The sequence below is a fragment of the Varanus komodoensis genome, unplaced genomic scaffold (genome assembly GCF_004798865.1).
Source record: "Varanus komodoensis strain SLA01 unplaced genomic scaffold, ASM479886v1 scaffold51, whole genome shotgun sequence".
Lineage (NCBI taxonomy): Eukaryota > Metazoa > Chordata > Lepidosauria > Squamata > Varanidae > Varanus > Varanus komodoensis.
The window spans coordinates 5,888,029-5,914,102 of record NW_025336100.1 but is presented as its reverse complement, the minus strand read 5'-3'; the positions used below and the strand labels follow the sequence as shown (position 1 = coordinate 5,914,102).

Sequence of the window (26,074 nt, the reverse complement as noted above, 5' to 3'; positions counted from 1 at the left end):
TGGGGCTGCCCTTGAAAACAGTCCAGATACTTCAATTGGTATAAAATAGAGCTGCCAGGTTGCTGACGGGGACCAGTCGTTATTCTTACATAACGCCGGTCCTTTATCAGCTACACTGGCTCCCAATTGAAGTTCGGGCCCAATTCAAGGTGCTGGTATTAACCTATAAAGCCCTGAACAGTTTAGGTCCAGACAACCTAAAGGAACGTCTCCTCCCCTATAAGCCCCGGGAACCCTCTTTGAAGGAAGTACAGAGGGTGTCTACCCAGAGGAGGGCCTTCTCCACAGTGGCGCTCACACTATGGAATCTGCTGTCTAGAGAGGTCTGCCTGGTGCCAGCACTATATTCTTTCCAGTGCTAGGTAAAGACCTTTTTATTTGATCATTATTTTAACAATTAATGGTTTTAGATGTTTTAGGATTTTATTTCTTCCCCTTTTTTCACAGTTGCATTTTATACTGATGTTTTATATTGTTTTAATAATTAATGTTTTTATAGTAGTTTTATATTATATTTTTATATATTTTGTAAGCCATCCTGAGCACTTGAAGCGATAGGACAGGGTATAAATGCATGTAATAAATAATAGAATCCTGTCTCAGTTTTGGGAGTGGAGGGGGCACTTTTCCTGAGGAACAATATATTATTTTGAGAAATCTAGGAAACAGCAGGAACACAACAGTGAGGGGAATGTAGAAGGTACTTAACAAAATAAACAAAATCAATCTGTTATTGTAAACAATAACTAGCCCGACCGCATAGAAATATCCCTTGTCAACAATTATGAGGTGTTTTGAAGACTATTAAAGATAAACAAGCTAATGAAGAATTTATTTTCAGAGACTTAGTTTTCTGTGTCATGATAACTTTTCGAAATTTGTGGTCAAGGTGGTAAGCACAATCTAAACCTCACTGCAAGAATGGACTTGATACAAATATGGTGAATACTGTATGCATGGAATCTTGCCTTGTCCACAAAAGATGTCCTTTTATCATTGGACCTACTAGACCTGCCTAATTGAGGGAAAGGCTGCAACTGATGTTTTGACTCCTATCACTGTCCCTCTCTACTCTGGTGGGCAAGTAAACCCCAATCATAGAAGAACTCTGTATATACAACTGATTGCAGATGAAACTCTGAAATTAGGCTGTCACCTCTAACTAGGCATGCAATTTGAAAAAGAGGTTCTCACCAGAGCCTTTTGTATTCCTTGCTATTCCATGCAGCACTGGCGTTTTTCTCCCTCTTCTCATATTTTCAGAGTCTGTGGTTTCCAACAAACTTCTTTGGTTCATTCGCTGTCTCCTTGATAAAATTGGCTTCTGAAAAGCTTTTAAACATTGTTTTACAGAAGAGCTGATTTTAGGAACCATGGATTTGAGGAAATGTTAGCTTGTGGAGGCTAAGTTGTGAGGTAACTGCATGACTGTAGAACATATTTGCAGCTTGTGTGACACAAAAGTTAATGCATTACCCTAACTTAGAATTTGTAAGCATTGCTAAAATAATTATTTTTTAATTCTAGAAATGAGTCTTCCCCTAGCATAGGTATAAAATGGAAAGCAAAGAACTATGCTGGAAGAATTTGACCAAGATACAAAAAAGAATTTTGTATCGCTCACAAATATTCCAGAATAAATCTATATTTCTAAAATTGCTTTGTTTCATTTTTGGTAACATGCATCTTAATTCAGGTAAGATAGAGGCATTCTTGGTTAGGAAAAAAAATGGAGATCCAGGGCTAGAAAATCAACCTGCCATTCCATTGCCCTTGAAAATGCTGTATTTGACCAGATTTGCACAATCTAAACAAATTGGGTGCCATTAATCCATGTCATCTTGGCCATGACTATGTCATCTAAACCTGGGCAGCATGGCTTGTTGGAAGGGGAAACAACACTCAAATAACCCATAGCTTACTGCTGGGTAATTTGAGAATTATGTCACCCCCAACAAGTCATAATGCCAAGATTCAAACAACACAAGGGTGGCAATTAGACTAATGGTGCCAGATACACACAGCCAACATAGACATGATCAAATTATCTATCATAGTTGTTTGATCATACAGAGTGGTCTCCTGTTTTTGTTCCTGGATATTCAAGTAGTCAATGAGGCCACTAGTGATTTTACCCTAATTTAGGTTACTGAGGCACTGCATTTGTTACATGGAAAGCTGAGATCTAGTTACGATAACACACAGCCTAATTTCATCTAGATTGGAATACTGCAAAGCAGTCTATCAAGGAATGTTTTTGAGAAGTGTTTGGAAACTCTATTCTGACCCAGAGTACAGCTAGTTGGATGTGACTGTTATGAACAGTAAACAATACTCTTATTGGAACAGTTGCACTGGCTTCAGGACTGTTTTATGCAAAGTTTTGGCTAACCAGTTTAGGGCAGAAATTCACAATAGATCAGGAAAACATTCATTAGACTCTTGGTCCACACTCATATGCTGTTGTTTTGGGACCCACTCTTTTCACCTTCACCTCCACTACCTTTGTCTTTGATTCTGCCCATCATGGTAATGTGGTCCCCAAAATCTCTGTGAATTTGGCTAATGGGCTGAAAGAGGTCCCCCCTCCCCCCATCAGTACAACATACATTGCTGGGGTGATGTTACACAGCTTACAACAGTTTGGAGCTAAGATTTTTTGCTTTAGCTTCCTTTCTGCTTGCTGTTATGCCTACTCCAGCCCTACTACTGCACTATGATTGTGACCACTTCCCTTGGTCAACCAAGTTTGTCTGCCATGATGGATCTTCTGGCTCTTTTTGAATTCCAGTCTCACCTAGGAACTGTTACCTGAAATTGCAGGATCCATTAGGACCCCCGAACATGCAAAAATTACTAGTTTCAACCTTGTGAATTACTGAATAATTGATAATAATTAATTCTCCTATACTCACCTGGAGTATCTTTTTTGGGGCAAAATCCATTTTTTTCTGATTTCCTGCCGAATGCTGGTTTTTGCTTTTGCTTAACAGATGCTTTGTTAATGGCAGGAAATTTAGCTTCTGTTTTGTTCCCAACACACTTTACAGTAGATTTCAGTTCACAACCAGAAGCTTCATCAGAAGAGGTCTAGTAAGGCGAAATGATAGTTCAATATCAGTAGCAGAATCTTCTACTGGCACAAAGCCTTTATGAGGGGGTTTTACTGTTATTTGTATTTTATAATTTATTATATTTATTGTACACCACCAACAGAGCTTCACCTATTGGGCAGGTACAGAAATAAATACATACACTTCACAGAGAGAGGTTTCTTTATTCCTGGACGCACAGAAGCTGATTGTGGTTACTTGGTGGTGAGGAAATGAGGAGAAACTATTCCACATTAAGACTGCTTTTTGTAAATTTCATTATGAAGTAACCTTGCGGGTTAAAGTCCATATCACCTGAATGATTCAATGCAATGCATCAAAGTGTGTATTGTGACAGAACACACTGTACTTAAACGTTACTTTTCATGTGGATATTTTATTTTATTTTTGGAGGCAGGACCAGGACAAGCAGGATAGAACATATGTATGGATGAACACATGCAGATGTGATATGGACCACCAGTAGACTGATTTATTTAACTCATCCCATTCTGCCATCTTAAAAGGCATCCTCCTCCTTGTGACTACACTATATATTCTAAGACTTTCATATCAGGATTACCCTCCCTTTGATAGTTCTCAAGGCTTGCTTGTTCTTCAGCACAGCTCTTCTTCATTTTGCTCACTGTAGAGGGTACATGTACAAAGACAGGGAAAGTGGGAGGTTCCCTGACCCTGGAGATCAGTTAGAGCTACAGTTTAAATAACTGCAGGATTTTCTGGCTTGGTCATTAATCTCTTTTTTCAGTACAAGGAGAAAAGCAACAGAATAAGTATATAAACTATGTAAACTTCTGGCAGATTCCCAATGACTACACTGGGGGAACTGGGAAGAGGAACCATAGTAGCAGCAGCAGTAGTAATAATAGTAATAATTCATTTCTATACCACCCATAGCCAAAGCTCACTTGTTGGCCAAGCTGGCTCACTTAAGTGTAATTCTGAAGTTCAATTTAACTAACTTAGGGATAATTTCCTACGTATGATATAGAGCAGGGATCCTCAAACTTTTTCAACAGGGTGCCAATTAAAAGGTGGTGGTGGCGGATGTGGACTGGTGAGTCGGGGGTGTTCGCGTGCACATGGCCAGGTGGCAGTGGGTGTGCATGAGGTGGCGGTGGGCGTGCGCGCAGTGAGACGGTGGCTTGCTCATTTGGAGTTCTCTGAGGTTTTGGGTGCTGCCGCGAGGCAGGCGGTGGTGGGTGTGGGGAGTTCAAAACCTCTGAGGCGGGCTGGATAAATGGGCATGGCAGGCTGGATTCGGCCCGTGGGCCGTAATTTGAGGACCCATGATATAGAGCATGTGCTTTGTATCAAGGTGTTAGAGTCTTTAGCATCTCCAGGAAGAGGAGGATAAAATAAAATTATTTTTTAAAGAATAAATTTTTACATTTCCATTTTACTGGGAAACTGATACCTATTCTATAGCATCGAAACAACTGATGTGATAAAAGTATGGAACAAACAAATCCTTTATTTTATACATTCCTCAAGATTGGTTCCAAGAGGTCCAACATTGCCACATTTGACTTAAAAAGAGGAAGCTTCTCTAAAATGAAGGAACTAGTAAAAAGGGAAGTTGAACAGAGGAGACAAGAAAAAGCTAAAACTTCTTCCAAATGGTTGGAGATTCCACAAAACCACAGTAAAAGAAGCACAGATAATATGTATATTGTATGTACAGTGGGAAAGGTTGCATCAAGTGCAAAAATTCAAGTGGTCTTCCTGAGAGGGGACAAGAGCTCAGTTCTCCCAGGTCCCCAGTCCAGCACTCTAACCACCACACCACATTGTCTCTCAGGATCAGCCTCTGTACCAGAAGCCTGGAGAATGGTAAAGATAATGCTATTTTTTTGGAAAGGGATCCATGAGGATCCAGGAAATTACAGGCTAGTTAGCTCAATGTCTGTGCCACAAGAGGAAATAAAGGTGGGATATAATGTAGTAATAATAATATTACAGGAACATATAAAGAAGTAGAGAGGCAAGTGGTGCTAGATTTACACTAGTACATACCTAATTTCTCAACATCCAGAAGTTAATCCAGAAATCCTCCAGGCAAAAATCAAACTACATCTTCTAGCTCTCCTTGCTCCCATTTTTCATATATGCTTTCTACCATAACACCACTTCATGAATCACTTGAACTATGGTTTGTTGTCCTAACCAGTGTTTGTTTAAGCAGATGATCACACTGTCAGTTACTTCATCCTTTGTCTACTTCCTCCTTCTATTCCAATTGTCTTTGGAGAATTATGATGTTGGTATGTCAAGAAGCTGGGGGATTTAGGGTTCTGTCTCTGTTGCCTTGCAAAACCCATGAAAGATCCAAGATTCTGCACATGGTTTAAGCAACCCAAAATTCACAAACAAGTCACAAATCATGGGCTCTCTTTGTGGGATGTTCATGATTAACAACCCAGAGGTCTGGTCTGGGTTTCCACATAGTGGTGAGCTAAGCTTCAGCAGAGGTTTGTAATTACATGCAAATCAGCTGTTAGACTAAAAAAAACAGCTTCATGGCATCCATGTAGCAGAGCTGGACCAACTTTGACTTACATTCCGATCTTTCATTTTAACTTTAACTGCTTGGCACCACTATCACTCTGATGTTTCTTTAGGGAATGGGCTCAGTTCTCTCAAAATACAGCATTTCTAGAGAGCTCAAACTCTGAATGTGAACATGAAGAGCAGGATTTGGAATACATCAGTGAAATGCCAAGGGAACTTGATACATGTGACTTGTTGAGAACTTTAACATTACTCTGTATTGCAATGTCAGCCTAACTCAATATAGGCCTCTATTTTTAAGCCATTTATTTATTATTTTTATTATTTTAATATTATTTATTATTTTTATTTCTTATTTTAAAGCCCTTTGTCTGGACATGTACCGTTTACCCTTTCCAGCAGGTGTTTATAACAATTTCTGTAGCCAGGAGAAGCTTTTCAGAGTGGAGTGTATTATATAGAGAGTCATGTGGTAGTTATTCAGCATTTCCAATCACTGCTTTCTGGAGGTGTTAATAGAGATCTCTATTGATCAGCCCTCACTAATCAAGAAAAAACAACTGTGATAAAATGAATGCTTCAGAGAATGAATGTGTTGGTGAAGCAAGACAGATGAATAGAGGTGCTATCCTTCTTGCCCCCACAGGGCTCCTGTTCCTTAATTTGCAATAGCTGCACAGCTGGGCATGGCATCATCTGTTACATAAATGTCTCTCAAGGATATAGGAGCTCAGCTAGAACAAGAAAGTTGGGAAACCTGCAGAGGAAAAGCTGGAACCAAATTGATCACTGCTGCTAGTCTTGGTTGTAGGCTTCACTTGTCTGTGTAGGTTTATTTAGTATTCTGGGGGATTTATATACCTCTCTTGAACCAGTTCTAAGGGTAGCTTAAACACGAAAACCAAAATATTAAAACAGTGTAATATCAAAGAGCAGTGTAAAAGCAGCAAGAAAAAGTTAAAACATGCATGCATGCAAGTCAATTAAAAATGGCAAAGTTTGGGAAAACATGAAGATCTTTGCCTGGTGCCAAAAATGAGGTTATGGTAGGTGCTGAGTAAATTGCTCTGGGGGACTCAAGGGGACTAGCACTACCAAGCTGGCCCTCTTCACGGTAGCAGTGGCAGCATTAGGAATGGGAAATGTCCTTGTCCCAACACCTGTTGAAGGGCTGCCAATGGAGTGCCAAGAAAAAAGGACAGCAATGAGCAATGGTCAGCAGCTAAGATGCTCAACAGGTGCTTGTGAGTAAGGTATCAAAAGAGTAATGCCATCTAGATGCTCTTGTAGTAGAGAAAGTGTAGTGACCAGGTAAATACTAGGCCCGCCCCCTGTTGGGAGTTACAGAGGAAGTCTGCAGTGAACATTTGGCCAGCAGTAGCAAGGATTACCGAGTGGAATCCAAGGAGGCTTACATTTTATCCTCACAACCACAACCCTGTGAAGTAGGTTGGCCCAAGAGTGAGCTTCATGTCTGAGCGGGGACTAAAATCAAGGTCTCTTGAGTCTCCCAGTCCAACACTCTAATCAACACACCATACTGGCTCTCCTTGTGCATATGTATTATTATACATCTTCAAACTGTATGAAATCAGATCATTACAAAAACATGGCAGATGTTCCCTGTTCTCTTGTACAGGAAGCTGAACTCTGTAGGTCTATTTTGAAATTTTCCCTTTATTCATAAGGCCCATGTGAAACAAACTGCCCAGAACTTTTTGGCTGCTGTGAAACAGTTCACACACAAAAGAGTACATGCATTTAAGAACAGCAGTAGATGCATCAGGTATTGCTACAGCCCCTCCTCTTTCACCTCTGTTTCCTGGGTGAATAGATTTCAATTAAAATCCTAGTTCTCCTGAATAAAAAAAATAAGAAATATATGTTTCTGCAAGAGATTCAGGAGATCATGTATTATATTCATCCTCTTCATAACTCTTTATACAAAGAGTATAAACTATGTGGTCCCAACAAGGAAAGCCTACCTCAGGAAAGCCAATCTTTCCTTTTGTTTAGATTTCTGCTTAGGAAGTGGTGTTCTTTACAGTTTTCAGTGATTTAAGGAATGGAAGATCCAAGCGGTAAGTTGTCATTGGATAAAATTAGATCATACATAGAGAAGAATGTTGGGAAAAAACTACAGCAAATGGATAGGGAGCTGATAGAACAATTAGTTAGAGAAGAGGAGATAGAAGATATCATTGACAAGTTAAAAGTAGAGAAAACTCCTAGAATAGATTATTTAGGTCCAGAGTATTATAAAACTTTTAAGATGAGGTTGATTCCAAAATAAAAATCTTTATTCAATAATATATTGGAAAGAGGTGAGATGCCAGTATCTTGGAAATACTCTTCAATAGTTTTAATTCCAAAACCCAACAAAGATTTGACTGATCCTGGAACCTACAGACCTATATCCTTGATTAACCAAGATGTGAAAATTTTACAGCAATATTTGCAAAGAAGATGAGTAGTTTCATTGGTAATGTGGATCAAAGCAGTTTTACAATAAGCAGGCAGATGGCAGATTTACTAGAAGAGTATTAAATATAATCGAATACAGCAAAAATGTAAAAGCTTGTGTAGTAGCATTAGATATTTTCAAGGCTTTTGACTGTGTGGAATGACCAACAATAAAGATATTAATAGAATTAATGGGATTTGATCCAAGATTTAGAAATATAATAAATCAATTATACTCAAGAAACTCTGCAACAGTGATAGTAAATGATGGTATAACACATCACAGATCCCTAGGCTGAGGTACTAGACAGGGTTGCCCTCTCTCTCTGGTATTGTTTGCTTTAATTATAGAACTGCTAGCAAATAATATTAGGAATGATAACTAAATAAAAGTTATAGGATTTGAGAATAAAATTAAGATTAGTTTATTTGCAGATGATACATTATTAACAATAAAGGATCCAGTTAAAGTTATGGATCAGATTAAGAGCAAGTTAGAAGTTAAGATATGTAAAATTATTAAATATCAAGGTGTAAATATTACAAAAAATGCAATTTTAAAAGAGAATAATTTTGATAAGTTAAAATATGAAATGAAAGAGAAAATGAATGAATTTAGAAAGATTGGTTTATTATGGTTTGGTAGAATAGTGACATTTGAAATGAAGATTTTACCTAAGATTAATTTCTTGCTTGTTGCTGTTATCAGAGAAAGATCTGAAAGAATTGCAAAACATGATTAATACATTTTGTATTGGTGATAAAAAACAAGAATTAATAAGGGGGTTTAGGGTGTAAGATGTAGAGGGTTCCTTATTAAATATTTTTCTCCAACAAGCTAATAAAAACATAATCAAAAAGATAGAAAACACTTTTTTAAAGAATATGGTCAGAATGCAGAATAAATATAGGGATATATTTGTCCCATCAATTTTGCTATTATATCCAATTACAGAATTAGAAAGATTCCTAGAGAATCTGAGAAGCCATTGGAGGGAAGTACTGAAGAGTAAACATGTTACTAGGTTGAAAGACTGGTTAGAGAAAATGAAGAGTAAAGAAATGATACAAGCAATACTGGGACAGGGTAAAGTATTAAATTGGTATAATATAGTTCAGTTAGATTATTGGACTGAAGATTGGTTGATGAAAAATGGTAAATGCAGAGAATATACTAAATTTGAAGATATAATTTTACAGAAAGAAAAAAGATAATATGTGAATGAGAGGAATGATAAGTAACATTTACAATATATTACTAGAAGGGGAGGATTGAAACGATCCTCTTAAAGAGTCTTGGAAAATACATTTTAAAAGAAACAGTTATATTAAAGAATAAAATAATATATGCGATAGAGAGAATTTTAAAATTTATGTCAATAAGAAATTAAGAGAATTTTTAACTGGCTTGGAAATGGTACTTAACTCTAGTTAAATTGAATTATATGAATAATTAATACTCCAAGGATTGCTGGAGATGAAACCAGGAAGTGGGTACATATTCATAGTGGTGGAAGTGTAAATAAATAAATGACTTTTGGGAAATGATTTGCAAAGAAATTAGTAAAATGTTGAATATTGAAGCTGACCCTAGACTAGCATTATTGTCATTATTTAAAGAACAGATGGGCACAATGCTAAAGAACTGATGATAAACTTTTAACAGCAGTAAGATTAAGAATTGGAAAATAAAAGGTGAATATGAAATAGTTGATGGATATAAAGAAATCTGGAATATAGCTATTAATGATAAGTTAACTTGTGCTATTAAATGGAAAAAGGTTTGCTAAGTAAAAATAATTTTGAAAATATTTGGAGACCTTTAATTGAATGTTTTTATAAAAAGCAAGGGTTGTGAATCACAAGAGTTAATGCAGTTCAGGAAGGGAATACCTGAATGAATAAATGATCTTACATTAATTGACTTGACTTGTTGGTCCTGGTGAAAGTAGCACTGGCACAATTGTACTGTTTAATTGTGTTCATTGTTATTACACTAACTGTATTGTTTTTGTTAGTTTAATAAAATATTTTTAAAAGACTGGAATCTCAGTACAATAGTTCCGATATTTTAGAAAGGAAACAGAAAGGACTCTAAGAACTATAGTCCAATCAGTCTGATTGATAGTGAGCCAAAGTATATGCTAAGTATCTCTTGCAAAAAGTGGAAGGCTAGGCAGATGAACACATCTTGGTAGCTGAAGTACAGACAAGATTTAGGAAAGGGAGAACTACCATAAGACTATTGCTTCATCCTACACCATCTTATAACTAAATACAAACAAAAATGGACAGCTTTTTGTAGTTTTTATAGACTTTAGTACAGCTTTTGTCTCCATAAATAGATGTTTCTGAGAAAAAATGTTGAATTCAAACATTGATCAGAGACTTCTGTTCTTAATTCATTTTGGGCAAGGTGTTACAGCAGGTGGTGGCTGGGCAGCTTCAGGTGCTCTTGGATGAAATGGATTTTATAGATGCATTTCAATCGGGTTTCAGGCCTGGGTTTGGGATAGAGATGGTCTTAGTCACCCTCTTAGATGACCTTTGCAGGAAGACAGAAAGGGGGAGTGCAACCCTGTTGATTCTGCTTCCTTTCAGTGGTTTTTGACACTATCAACCATGGTGTCCTTCTGGACAAGTTGGCTGGAATGGGAGTAAGAAGCACTGTTTTGTAGTGGTTCCATTCTTACTTGGCTAACCATGTCCAGAGGGTGGTGCTGGGGGACAGCAGCTCTGCCCCCATGCCCTTTGCACCATGAGGTTCTGCAGGGATCTGTGCTGCCCCCCATGCTTTTTAACATATACATGAAACCACCAGGAGAGACCATCAGGAGGTTTGGGCTGAGGTGTCAGCAATATGCTGACAATACCTAGCTCTACCTCTCATTTTCGTCTGATACAGGTGAGGCTGTTTTTGTCTTAGATTGATGCCTAGACTCAATTATGGACTGGATGAGAGTCAATAAACTGAAACTCAATCCAGAAAAAATGGAGGTGCTTTTAGTATGGGGTCTGCCCAACAGGATGGAGGGGCATTTCCCTGTCCTAGATGGAGTTGCACTCCCCCTTAGGGACAGGGTTCATAGTTTGGGAATGCATATTATCCCCCTTTCTATCATTTATATTTTTATATAAATGATATAGTTGAATTTCTGTATATCCAGAGCTAACATATGCCCAACATTTTAAACAGATCTGTAAATATACTGTTGATATGATTTTACTGTAAATAACTCAAGTTGGTTTAAGAAAATTGGTAAGATGGTTTAGTTTATATTGTACAGAAAATAATTTGGTCCTTAATCACACTAAATCCAAAGTCATGGTTTTTGGCAAAAAGAAACAAATACATAAACAGTTTATAAATGCAAAAGAGCTGAAGTAAACTCTTAGTGCTACCTTGGCATAACATTCACAGCCACAGCATCTTGGACACTACCAAAACAGAAAAGTTAATTAAAAGCAACTGCTTGTATAGAATCTATAAAAAAATTGCTGAATTTCACTTTTCCTGGTACATTACACCCATTTCTAAACATATCCAAGGCAAAGGTGATTTCACAGTTAATTTTTGGTGTGGAAATCTGAGACTTTGCTGATTTGACCTGTGCTGAAAGAGTCCAAAACCATCTTCTGTGTATGATTTAAGGAGTTTCAAAATCTACTTCGTTCTATATAACTAGAGAAGAATTTGGCATAGCAATGATTTTCAGTTCATTGTATGTCAGAATGGTAAATTACTGATGCAGAGTCAGTCTGATGTTGGAAAATAGGCTTCCAATTATCTGCCTAGAGGAATAGAAGGCAATTTTATATGAATAACCCTGGCTCCAAAAATTAACAAAATTACTCCAAGATTTTCAATTTGGCATTTGAATCCAAGGGGAAAGGATAATACATACAGGGTTTTTAAACAAAGAGATTTGAATATAGGAGCTCAATCTGGTCATTATCAGGATACTCCCCTATTCTACTTGAATCGAAGCTCTGAAGTTAACAAATAGGTACCTGTCTATTAATAGGAAGTTGTGAAATCCATGGTCTTTCATAAGTATGCACAGCAGAGATAGATGATACACTTGTCTTCCTCAAATCTTGCCTGGAGTGCTTTTTCTCAGACTGCTCTTTAGTCTGCTCTTGCTTTCTCAGGCAAGCCTAAGAAACAAAGCATGCATCCATCTGAATTAAGGTGTTATGGAGGATTGAATTCAAACAAAGATGCCCAAAAAAGTTCGATGCTGTGCCTTTACTGTATTGTCGTCCTGAGACTTTCAGTGAAGGATGGGATATTAAAGCCTATAACAAACAAACAAACAAACAAGAAGCTGACCTCAGATCCCACCCTCACCACTTTGTGTTCATGTTCTTCTTGGGAAAATCAACACAGTGAATTAATCTTCCTACCTGATAATCTGAATCCATCTTGTGTTGCATTTCTCTCAGGTACTGAGCATTATTAATAAACTTCTGTCTTTCTTTCGCTTCATACATGGCAACACTTCAGGAAAATCTGTGTACATGCATATATAAAACAGTCATAAAATGAGTGCAAATCCAGGGAAATTCTCTTTCTTTCTTCAGGTTCAACATCAGAACATGATGGGCTACCAAAGATAACTCCAAAGCCAGTAAGGCAATTTTATCCAAACCCTTTGGAAGCCTGCCACCAGAGTCCTTTTTAAAACAGAAAGGAAGGATAATCAGAAATATAGCGCATCTTGATAGGATGTCTAGTGATATTTTCAGAGAAGTGGAGGAAATAAAAACTGGTTTAAAAGAAATGAGCTAGCAGCCTTTCATATATAGTAAGAAAGAACAAAGAAAACATGTGCATTACTTATTCCAAAGTGTTAGCCTGATTTGTTACAAGATGTACTGGACTGTTCCAAAATTCAGCCCTAACCTATAAATCCACAAATTGTACCTAAAGATTCAGCAGAAATTACACAAAAGGTAGTTCCCAGGGCAAATACCAGGAACGTCCTTCTTCTTGCATCAATTAATCATCATGTTAGGAAGATCATGCTTGAGAGTCTAGTATACAATGGTTTCCAGAAACTCATAATATCCTGATCCTTAATCAGATAACAGTCAAGCCCCAGAAGTTTGCTTAATAGAATTGTATGTCTAACTTTACAAGACTTGAACAACCATCAAGATATAGGATTTACTTGATTATTGGTAGCTAATTTACATTTCACAAGTACCTCTCAAGTTCCCTACAAGAGAACTCTAACAAATAGAAAGTTGATTATTAATTTGAATCCATATTGTGTCTCTTTGAATAGAGAAAATAAAATTGATTCAAAAAAGGACAAACCTGAATTCCTACAATGAGAAATATTTTCCATTTATCAAAAATATTTATGGCATAAATAAATTATAGAAACATCACTGTACAGCTAATCAAAATTTATCCCTACAGCAAATGCATGATGCGTTAAAGTTGAGAAAAAGAACGCCATATGGAAATAAAACTGAACAGAAAGAGGACAGTTGAGACACCTGGGATTGTTTCCCTTGAAGTCTCCCTCAAGCAACAAAGCTCACTGCATGGTGTAGACTTGTGGCAACTAAAATCTGCAGTTCCAAAGGGATTTTAAGAATTGAGCTCTTAATTTATGCAGATTATCAAAGGTTCTGACATCAGTATCCAATGCTGTCTGCATGCTAGTGGGACCAACTGCTAGAGCAACATGAGGCTAGTAAATCAAGTAGCACTCAGGAATGAATGAAATGCCTGTTTCTGCATGGAAGCAAGTAAACTGCACTTGCAAAAAGGATCCAGAAATGAAAGTTTCTATTTATTTGTTGGATTACTCTCAGAAGCAATGTTTCTGTTGCAAAAAGTGGGTCCTGCTAGCTCAAGAGAAACTACCAAAGCCCAGAGGCAGTTTTGGATAGAACCCTGAGGCTACATAAGACTGTTTTTGGACTTGGTAACACCACAAATGTTATCTTAAAGACTTAACAGAATGATAACAATCTTTAGTCTTTCTTTAGAGCACAACAGACATGCTAGAATTATAAAATATCTGGAAATAATGAAGCCATAGGAGAATTTTTTTGAGAATCTGTAAGATTTCCAAAATAATTATTTTTCTATTCTCTATTAAAATTATTGACCCTGTGTATCTTTTACATATAGATGTTTTGGGATACTCCAAGCCATACTCAGTTGCCCAACATGCGAATACAATAAACATATACAGAACATGTGCATTCTTCATAATCTGGGTGTTATTTTATAGAGTATTGCCTTTTGGGGGCTTGTTATGATTAAATGCTGTAGCACTTAATTAATGTAGTTATGAACTAAAATCTGGAAGTGAAAAAAACACTGTAGGTTATCCTGCCATTGTCAAGAGATGCGATGGAAGAGCATGAGTGTTGTTGTTGTTGTTGTTGTTGTTGTTATTATTATTATAACATTTCTATGCCGCCCCTTGCCGAAACCTCGGGGCGGCTTACAACATGATAAAATACATTGAAATATCTTAGCTATGCTTAATTTTTTCATTAACTGTAAGGCTTGGGTCCACAGAATTCCCTACCACCATTTTTAAAAACATTTTGAATCAGACCTCACTACTAGGAAACACTACTTTTTAACTTTTGCCACTAGAATAAACTTTACTAAAAATAGTCTAGTTCTTGCTCCAATGTCTGGCTCCCATGACAGGGGTATGGGATTGAAGTTTATTTACAAGAGTGAATATTTGTTTTAATTTATAAGATGTCATTCTTCAAATAGAGATTGTAAAAAGTTTCCTAAATTATAATTTTAATTTATCAACAGCATTCCTAAGTGAGCCTTCCCACGTCAACAGATTTTCCTTTAGGTTACATTTCCCCAAATCCCAGCCCACAAACAGGAACAGGTTTAGGAATTTCACTTAATCCCTTAAATGCAGGAAAAGATGCTGCATAGCAATCTTCCACTGCACCCAGTGTTCCTGTTCATCCTTGTTTTCAGGATGATTCAGAAGATTCAGGGAATACTTGCTGCAGTTCCACCTTATCATACATTAGGATCCTAAAATATGGTACATAGAACTCAGTTTGATCATTTTAATGAACAAACTGATATAAAATAAATTTTAAATATATAGTTTATTCAGACAATGAATACAAATTTGTTGAGTTTGCTTTCTGAACTATTATTATTTCATGATTAAACCAAGTTGTACAATATAACTTACATTTAGCTGTCTTACATTCCTTATTTGATTTATATCCTGCTTTTTTTTAAAGATCACAAAGCAGCTTACATCACTCTTCTCCTCCTGCTCTCAGCCTTCTCCCCACAACAACAATCCTGTGAGACAGGTTGGGCTGCGAGTCTGTGACTGGCCAGTTGGCTCCATGACTGAGTGAGGACTAGATCCCAAATTGCCTGAGCCCCCATCCCACTAAGCCACTCTTTCTCCTAAAGCACTTTCTAGGCCGTGGCCTAGGAACTGAGAAGATGGCTGCAAGGTAAAGTGAGCTTTGGTGAGAGACTATTTGATTTAAGGCAAGACTTCTGCCCTAGGACTTTTATTTGTTTTTATTTGATTTTTATTGGAGGCTATAACCACCCACCTTCCTTAAGCTAAACCTGCAACTGCCTATTTTAAGCTAGGGGCATTAAGAGGAGGGAAAGGTGATGAAGAATTCATCATGGATGCTGGTGAGTTGGAAATTACTGTTGAAACTTAAATTGACAATTCACAAATCAACTTACAACTGTCCTGATAGATAATGGAAGGAGTTGATGTTTACTTTAGAGAACAAGATTGATGCAGTGATTCTAAATTAGAAGGCGCAGCAGAAACTGCTTCAGACACTATGGATTTAAGTCTTTTACAGTATAAAAACTAAAAAAAGCAACAAAGGGAGAAATGAGAAATTAAAGCAATGCTAGCAGAAGCCAAAAACAGAATGAGATGAGTGAACAAAGAGTGTGCTGAATGGGACAGTGTATCCGATCTTAATGCTACTTGTTTAAGAGATTAATCCCAATGTTGGAATTATAAATTGATGAACTTGAGAAAGTGCATACAGCAAACAAACCTAAGTGAAGCACTCCTCCAAGAGATATAACTTGCTTTGCCTGATTCAAGAAAAAGGGGGAGGTGTTGCACTCCCTCAGGGATCTAGGAAAACTCCCTTATGAAAGTCAAACAGTTCTTGGGATTACATGATTTCTCTTACAAAACCTTGAGTAAATTAACTGAGAATAATTATACTCAGGCTGCAAGAAGTTCATATATGGAACACATGGGCTTTGCTATTTCAGCTGATGGTAACTCATCCTTTCAGAGGAGCTGGGGATCAAGTGCCAGGTAAACATCCCAGTGAGAACAAAGATAGAAGAGCTGGCTGTAGATGGTGCTAAACCTTCTCCAAATCAATGGCAAATATTGATAAAAGAGCACAGGACTAAAAATGTATTGTAGTCAAACAAATGATTTTATCTTTTTGAGAATCCCTAAAATATCCTCTAATCTAATTGATATAATTGTATTTGAACACTTGGATTTTGGACAAACTTGCATAATATAAAAGAGCTAACAAAATTCAGAAACAAAGTAGAACAGCTCACAAGAATTCTGTGAAGCCAACAATCTATTTATGGTAAATACATGCTTTAATCCAGTGCTTTTGAACCACTTATCCATGGACTGGTGCTGGTCCACCAGAGATTTCCTGCTAATCTGTGGGGTGGCTGCATCCCACTCACCATAGACCGGCATGGGGGCTGGCTGTGCTCTACCACCTCTTACTTGGTTGGTATTGTCTGGAAACTAATACACAGAATATTGTATTATGTGTATGGAACTTTTTGTTTCTGCCTCAGCAGTCCCTGAGGTGGTTTTCCTGGTTTCGCTTGGTCCCCAGTTGTGGAAAGGTTTAAAACCACTACTTTAAGTAACTGACCATATGACTGTCACATAGAGATTAAAAAAAAAAAACAATAAAAGAGGAAAACTTCCAAGAAATCAAAGGGAAATTCAAACCTAGCTTAGGAATGAGAAAAGACATACAGAGAGATTAAGTATTTGACCAGGAAAAAAATGAGGAGAAGGTTGAAAGAATATGCAAAAGATATGAAAGAGTGACAGATTCCTTCAAAAAGGGATTCTATGAGGAAATGCCTGCAATATTACAAAGCAAAGTGAAAGCTGCTCTGAAAAATTCAGAAGGAATAGTGCACCCAGAGTAGACAGGATACCAACAGAACAATCCCAAGCAGCAGAGACTGAATCAGCCAAAATCCTAACATTAATATGCCAATAAATATGGAACAGAAAAAAGTCCCACAGACAGGAAAACTTCAGTACACATTCCAATCCATAAGAAAGGAGATGCAAAAAGAGAGCAGCAACCATATGACCATTGCATTGTTTTTTCAGGCAAGCAGTGTGATATTCAAGGTGTTGTAACAAAGAATACCCTATATTGGGAAATGCCAGATGTTCAAGCTGGCTTCCAAAACAGAAGAGGCACTTGAGATCATATTGCAGATAGGAGTTCGCTACTGGAGTGTGCCAAAGAATTTCACAAGAAGATCAGTCTGTTTTATACACTACAGCAAAGTCTTTGTGAGGATCATGAGAAGCTATGGATGATGCTGGAAGAAATGAGTGTGCCTCAGTGCTTGATTGTCTTGGTGAGTAACCTGTATAGTGGACAAGACTATACTGTTAGGACAGAATATGAAGAAACAGAATAATTTCCCATAGGCAAAGACCTCAGAGAAGGGTGTATTTTATCTCATCTGTTCAATTTCTTTGCATAGCATACCAAAAGCAAACTTGGATTTGAATCAGAGAATGGAATGAAAATTGGCCAAAGATACATCAATAATTTAAGACATGCAGATGATACCACATTACTGGCAGAAAGCAGCGTGTGATAAAAGTGAAAAAAAGGAAGTGTAAAGGTAGGATTCTCCTTCATGGATCACTGCCTTGTCGTGGCGAAGGGGCTTGCGTAGTTCAATGAAATTATAAGCTATGCCGTGCAGGGCCACCCAAGATGGACAGGTCATAGCAGAGAGCTCTGACAAAACGTGATCCACTGGAGAAGGAAATGGCAACCCACTCCAGTATCCTTGCCATGAAAACCCCATGGACAGTACCAAAAGGCAAAAAGATATGATGCCGGAAGATGAGTCCCTCAGGTCGGAAGGTGTCCAGTATACTACTGGGGAAGAGCAGAGGGCTAGTACTAGTAGCGCAAGAAAGACTAAAGCGACTGGGTCAAAGCCGAAAGGACACTCAGTTGAATATGTATCTGGTGGTGAAAGGAGAGTCCAATGCTGCAAAGATCTATACTCCATAGGAACCTGGAATGTAAGATCCATGAATCAAGGCAAGGTGGATGTGGTCAAACAAGAGATGACAGGACTGAACATCGACATCTTAGGAATCAGTGAACTAAAATGGACAGGAATGGGTGAATTTAATTCAGATGACCATCAGGTATACTACTGCGGGCAAGAATCCCTCAGAAGAAATGGAGTAGCCTTCATAGTCAATAAAGAGTAGGAAAAGCAGTACTGGGATACAATCTCCAAAATGACAGAATGGTCTCAGTTCGAATCCAAGGCAAACCATTCAACATCACAATAGTCCAAGGCTACGCCCCAACCACTGGTGCTGAAGAGGCTGAAGTTGACCGGTTCTATGAAGGCCTACAACACCTTCTAGAATTAACACCCAAAAATGATGTCCTTATCATCATGGGGGATTGGAATGCTAAAGTAGGAAGCCAAAAGATAACCGGAATAACAGGCAAGTTTGGCCTTGGAGTACAAAATGAAGCAGGGCACAGGCTGGTGGAATTTTGTCAAGAGAATACACTGGTCATAGCAATCACTCTTTTCCAACAACCCAAGAGACAACTCTACACATGGACATCACCAGACGGTCAACACAGAAATCTATGTGCTCTGCAGCCAAAGATGGAGAAGCTCTATACAGTCAGTAAAAACGAGAACAGGAGCTGACTGTGGCTCAGATCATGAGCTTCTTGTTGCAAAATTTAGGCTTAAATTGAAGAAAGTAGGAAAAAGCACTAGGCCACTCAGGTATGACCTAAATCATATCCCTGATGAATATACAGTAGAGGTGACAAATAGATTTAAGGAAATAGATCTGATAGACAGAGTACCTGAAGAACTATGGACGGAGGTTCGCAACATTGTACAAGAGGCAGCAATTAAAACCATCCCAAAGAAAATGTAAGAAAGCAAACTGGCTGTCTGAGGAAGCTTTATAAATAGCTGAGGAAAGAAGGGAAGCAAAAGGCAAGGGAGAAAGAAAAAGATACACCCAATTGAATGCAAAATTCCAGAGAATAGCTAGAAGAGATAAGAATGTCTTCTTAAATGAACAGTGCAAAGAAATAGAAGAAAACAATAGAATAGGGAGGACCAGAGATCTCTTCGAGAAAATTGGAGATATGAAGGGAACGTTTCATGCAAAGATGGGCATGATAAAGGACCAAAATGGTAGGGACTTAACAGAGGCAGAAGAAATTAAGAAGAGGTGGCAAGATTACACAGAAGAACTAGACAAGAATGAGCTTAACGTCCCTGATAACCACGATAGGGTGGACACTGACCTCGAGCCAGACATCCTGGAATGTGAAGTCAAATGTGCCTTAGGAAGTCTGAGCAACAACAAAGCTAATGGAGGCAATGGTATTCCAGCTGAGCTATTCAAAATCCTAAAAGACAATGCAGTAAAAGTGCTACACTCAATATGCCAGCAAATTTGGAAAACTCAACAATTGCCACAGGATTGGAAAAGGTCAGTTCACATTCCCATTCCAAAGGAGGGCAATGCCAAAGAATGTTAAAACTACCACACCATTGCACTCATTTCACATACTAGCAAAGTTATGCTCAAAATCCTACAAGTTAGGCTCCAGTAGCAAGTGGACCGAGAACTACCAGAAGTACAGGCAGGATTTCGAAGAGGGAAGGAACTAGAGATAAAATTGCCAACATACGCTGGATCATGGGGAAAGCTAGGGAGTTCCAGAAAAACATCTACTTCTGCTTCATTGCCTATGCTAAAACCTTTGATTGTGTGGATCACAACAAATTGTGGCAAGTTCTTAAAGAGATAGGAGTACCAGACCATCTTATTTGTCTCTTGAGAAACTCAACATTAAGAAAACGAAGATCATGGCATCCGGTCCTCTCACTTCCTAGCAAATAGATGGGGAAGAAATGGAGGTAACGACAGATTTTATTTTCATGGGCTCCAAGATCACCGCAGATGGGGACTGCAGCCAAGAAATTAAAAGACACTTGCTCCTGCAGAGGAAAGCTATGGCAAACCTAGACAGCACACTATAAAACAGAGACATCACACTGCCAACAAAAGTGCGTATAGTCAAGGCTATGGTTTTCCCAGTTGCAATGTATGGCTGTGAAAGTTTGGACCATAAGGAAGGCTGAGTGCCAAAGGATTGAGGCCTTTGAATTGTGGTGCTAGAGGAGACTCCTGCGAGTCTCTCGGACTGCAAGGCAATCAAACCGGTCAGTCCTAGAGAAGATCAACCCTGACTGCTCTTTAGAAGGCCAGATCCTGAAGATGAAACTCAAATACTTTGGCCACCTAATGAGAAGGAAGGACTCCCTGGAGAAGAGCCTAATGCTGGGAACAACAGATGGCAAAAGAAGAAGGGGACGGCAGAGAATGAGGTGGCTAGATAGATTCACTGAAGCAGTTGGTGTGAGCTTAGGTGGACTCCGGGGGATGGTGGAGGACAGGAAGGCCTGGAGGAATGTTGTCCATGGGGTCGTGATGGGTCGGACATGACTTCGCAACTAACAACAACAAAAGCAGGATTGCAGGTGAACTTTAAGAAAACAAAAATGAGGACTGCAGAAGTCGTACAGAACTTACAAAATTACAGAAATACATGCTTTAAAAAGTGGAAGGCAGAAGAAGAAAAGAAAGATCAAATACAAGGTAAAGGAAGTTATAATCTGAGAGCAGTGGAGGTCTTTCATCTGAAGGATCACCATATGTTAGAGATGCTTTGATGGCACGTAAAAATAATATGCACTAATTCTCACAGTTCATTGGTAGTTTTAAATTTATTCAGTTTCATCTACTGCCTTCTGTCTCCCCACCCCACCCCCCATATGAGAATTCTTAATCTCTTCCATTATCATGACATCTTCTGTAGGGTTCCTGGATGTATTGGAGATCAAAGGCAGTGAATGTTATAAAGTGTCTGCCAATATGTAAATTATATTATGATTAGGCAGAATAAATCATATTTAGTGATTCTAACACTATTTTCACATGGTGTAGTAGTAAAAGCTGCGGGAAAGCCAGAACAAGAATAAATTGACTTTACAAACCAACACACCAATTGTGTTCTAGGGAGGACCTTGTTGTGACTCAGTTATAATCAAGTATGTGCTCCACATTCACCAGAAAAAAGATATAGACCCAACCAAAGGTCAAACAGCTTGTTTGCAAACATGGAAAGGGCCTCAAATTGTGGACCTTCTTCCAAAATTGAGCAGGCACCTCCATTTAGTTTCTTCTGCTAGCTTTTAATGCTTTAACGTTTCAGCTACTTTTATTTTATCTATTTATTTAAATACTACAGATTTTCCTTCTTCTATTTACTTTCTATTATATTTTATTAGTTGTCAAACACCACTGGCAGCAATAAGGCATAGTTTATATAGTAAATTTTTGGGTAAAGAAGTTTGCCAAAGAGCTCAAAAGCAAAGTAACTGCCATGTTAATGACTTCTGTCAGGAAAAATGATATGAGGTATTCCTTAATTTGAACTCAGTAGATTTGTAGATTCACCTCAATCCAGTGAACAAATTTACAAGTGGAAAAGGTTTTCTGTAAATAGATCTGATGCATAAAGGACCAAAAATCTACTTTCTACTTAGTGAGAAATGACATTCACTAGACAAATGCATCTCCATGGATTATTCTGACAGTGCCCCAGTTCCAGAAACTCTTTGATCCATTTCTCCAGCAACTTAGTTTACTTCCACATAAGAACGGTCGCTTAGTAACTGGAGCTGGAGATTCTGCAACTCAGTAAAACTGGCGGTAGTGAGAGAGAAGGGCAAGAGCAAAGGCAGGAATATATTTTTGCATGGGGAGTGACTTACCTTTCTTTAGTGACCACTCCACAAGCCAGATGACATCTGGAGACAGGGCTATATATTCCAAGGACATCAAGCCCCAGTTTTCCTGTGCAGGGACTTTCCTCCTTGCTGCATATCAGTATCAGTAGAGATAGCAATTTGATTCCCTAAGGGAATCATGGAATCCCAAGTAGGAAGGGAAGCAGTATGGTAAAGACATTCTCCACTGTTAGCTCTGATGATTGATCCATATTTAGGAGTAGTGCACGTATTTTTCATGCAAACCTGACACATCTAGGTCAGGTCAGGTCAGAAAATCTACTGCTAGTCAGTGTCAAGAGCAGTGAGCTAGATGAACCAATAGTCTGAGTAACTATGAAGTAACATTCTGTGTTCCCAGGTAACAGCTGGGTTTCCTCTCCCCATTAACCTCCAAGGTGTAAAGCTTAAAGGAAAGGACTAAATGAGGCCATGGGTGTTGGTTTGCTTAACCCCAGAATAATAAAATCACTGGTTGTTCTCATTTGTTTTTCTGACCCTATAGTGGTTATAAATGACTCACACTCAGGATCACTGCTGCTGCTTTTGCCCTCTCATTGATCCTTTGGAGGCAGGCTTGTCACACTTAACAGAACAGAAGAAAAGGGAGGAGGGAGGAGGAAAAAGAAAAGGAGAAGGGAGGAAAGGGCATGGGAAAAATGGGAAAATGTTAGAGAAAGCAGAAAAAGAGACAAAGTCGACCAGGCACTGTAGTTCTCTTAAGTCCAAACATTCCGTTTCCCTTGGCATTTTCAGTGACTTAACAATATTCTAAGAACTGTGACATGTCACAGCTGGGAACACTTTCCTCAACAGACAATTCTACCTAGGCTTAATAAATTTAGCAAGAAATAACTCTGGATGTGTACAGCTGCTACATAAGATTCATAATTTGACAGATTTTGTTGTGATCACACAACAAAATGATCATTTACTATGAAGACTTTAAAAGCAGTTACTTCAGCATGACACTGAAAATGAGGAAGAGAAAAAATGTATGAAAATTTGGAAGCAAAATCTTGGTGAAGAAATATCATATCAATGGGAAGCTTTATGAAGAAAGACATTAAATTCACAGCTAGCCAAGCACTAAGAGAAAATTGGTATAAGATGCTTTCTTGGTGTATATTACTCCAAAAATAGAAAAGAACTACAATGGAAAATGTTGGAAATGTAACAGGGGAGATGGGACTTTCTACCATATGTGGTGGACTTGTGAAACAAAAGATTCTGGAAGATGATACATGCAGAAATACATTTAACAGAGCAGAAGAAAAGGGAGGACAACCTTAACCTTTTACAGCTAAATTTCCTATGCGTCCTAAGAATATGCTCTTGAACATAACACCAGAGACTTTTTCAAAGAATATGTCAGAATTATTGAACTACATGACAACTGCTACAACAACTATAATTGCTTCTAAATGGAAAACACCAGAATGCCCAACAACTGAAAACTGGAAAAATACGTATGCAGTGATGGCAAAATTAACTAATTATGTAAGCAGAAGATCAACTGAAGAATTTAATGACAAATGGAAATTCTATTATACCTGGTATAATTAATATGATGTAAAAGGAAGTTCTTGAAAAAGTTGATTTGTAATTGTTTTGAAGCTATTGGAAAATTCATTGGTATACAGAACATTAATTCCCCTTTTACTGAGCTTCCATAGAGTATTGAATGATAGACAGATATTTTTGATCTCTTTGAAATTTGTAGGCTTGAATGTATTGGTTATACTTGTTCAAAATTCCTTGGTAATTTTATTTATATTTATCCTTTTTCTGTATTCCATTTTTGTTAAGAAAACAATAACCTTTTTAAAAGATTCATAATTTGACCTAGGGGGTTATAGTAACTAAAAACAGTGACAAAAAGACCATAAAAGTACTAGGACAGCATGTGTGGCAAGTGCATCAGAGAAAAGCGCACCAGTGAGGCTACAAGACAAAGTAACTTGCTCAAGAACCAAGACAAGGCTGAGGTAGCATCACAGCTGCAAAATTCAAACCTATCCACCAGTTCTTCCCCCACCTCCGTCTCTTTCCCAAAACACACATTCCAGTCACCCCACTCACTCATTTCTCTTTTGTTCAGAATTACCGTACAATCTCGCTTTCAGTTTCCCTCTCTCCCTCTCATTTACATACAACCTCCTGAGATAACTATAGTGGAGAGATTTTGAGGCAACTTCCACTTCCTAAAAGGGGAACCTATGCAAGTAGGACAAGCCCGTCTTCTGACTTATTTACACGTGTTCTCCGAGTTTAGTCTTTGGAAGTGCAAAAATCTGTCCGTGCGGGGAGCGGGAGCTCCCTAAGAGGCATCTCTTCATACAAAACATTTGATTTGACCCAGTTTCCTTCAAATTCGATCAGGGTGTACCATGCACGCCCGTGCGCATGCCCTTCTCTCTGTGTGAGCGTGCACTCCAGAAACGAAAGCGGGAAAACTTCTCCCGCCCTCGTCCCAGGAGACTGAGAGCAGAACTGCTCGCGCGTCTGTCAAGAACTGAAGCGTCCGCCTCACAGAGAACGATGTTGCAGTACCGTTACGAAAAAGTCCCGCAAATGTACGAAGCACCATCGGAAGCGGGGCGGGGTCAGTGGCGACGACGGAAATGAACGCATGTGAACCCCCATTCACCCCGCAGACGAGGAAAAAAAAGGGGGGTAACACTGGATTTTTGTAGTTTGGTCACGTTGAACTTAGCGGAAGGAGCGCAAAACAAGTAGCAATGCAATCACTCGCCTTTCCTTTTTCTCTGCCCGCCTTTCTCTCACAGCCCAACGGGTAACGTTTCCGAGTTGCTGAAAGAACTTCCCAAGTTCCGGTTAGAAAGGAGGGGAAGGAGAGCGCGTGTGGTGCGCCAATACGAGAATGAAACGCAGAGATAAGAAAATTAGAGTGATACATCACATTTTTGCGGATGAATTACTATGTTCAAATTGGAGAGATCATCTTTAACTCTCTAGATGTGGAACTGAAATCACAGGAGATATCACTAGAGAAATCCATGTTTTTAATATGGCTGTGTTTGCGTTCCAACCTGTCCACTCAAACCAAAACGTAGGATAAAGAGAACTTTTAGTTTGGTTTTGCATAGAAAACTAGGATTTAAATATGGAAACAATAGCCCGTCTAATCCAGTCCATTCTCCCCATGGACGTTGTAACGTGGTGTGCATGCTTGATTGAGGGAGTCTCTTACAACTTTGAAATGTAGCTCCTTTCTAGCCGGATTTCTCCATTGATTTCTGTGGAGAAGGCTTGGTGGAAACTTGTGTCTATGTGTCATTTAATACTTTTTATATCTCTGTGGTGTACAGGCTGGCGAAGAGATACGGGCAGAGACAGTGGTGGCTGAGTTCACTATAAAGACAAGCCATGGCAGGAAATGTCTTGTTATGCGTGAATTCAGCAAGCATAGTGAAGCATTGCACATTTGGTTACCTTGAATCCCCATGGACAATCAAGAGTTTGTTCTAAGGTTTCAGCATTGCTTGTCATTATGTGTGAATTCAGTTATAATGTTTTTCTGTAGATTCCCCATTTCTCCCAGCAAGAGTGGCTATGGCAACAGTAGATGCTCCAGGTGCCATCTTTTTCTGTCTGTTCCGCTTAGCAACTGCTGAGGCAGCTGCAGCCATGCTCTGATTGGCTGCCTTGCCCTACCTTTTCCTTTCACATGCTGCCTTTGCAATGCCTAGTTGCAGCTGTGGAACATTGGTGAGAGTGGGGATTGCACCACACCATCTCTGGTAGCAGTGACCATGGGGGCAGCCAAGCTTGGCATTCTGGTCTGGTTGCTGCT

The 26,074-nt window shown here is 38.6% G+C and overlaps 1 protein-coding gene across 3 annotated transcripts in view; it reads right to left on the bottom strand.

Annotated features, from left to right (window-relative positions):
• The window catches only part of MARCHF10 (membrane associated ring-CH-type finger 10), a 56,512-nt gene extending 31,403 nt beyond the window's left edge, over window positions 1-25,109 (bottom strand). For all 3 annotated transcript variants that reach the window (XM_044447377.1, XM_044447376.1, XM_044447375.1), the window contains exons 1-5: window positions 25,013-25,109; window positions 12,495-12,600; window positions 12,099-12,245; window positions 2,916-3,090; window positions 1,195-1,332 (exon numbers count right to left, since the gene is read on the bottom strand). In XM_044447377.1, coding sequence (XP_044303312.1) covers window positions 1,195-1,332; window positions 2,916-3,090; window positions 12,099-12,245; window positions 12,495-12,581 — 547 coding nt within the window. In that variant the 5' untranslated portion in view covers window positions 12,582-12,600; window positions 25,013-25,109. The remainder of the gene's footprint in view (window positions 1-1,194; window positions 1,333-2,915; window positions 3,091-12,098; window positions 12,246-12,494; window positions 12,601-25,012) is intronic.
• Window positions 25,110-26,074: the final 965 nt, after the last annotated feature.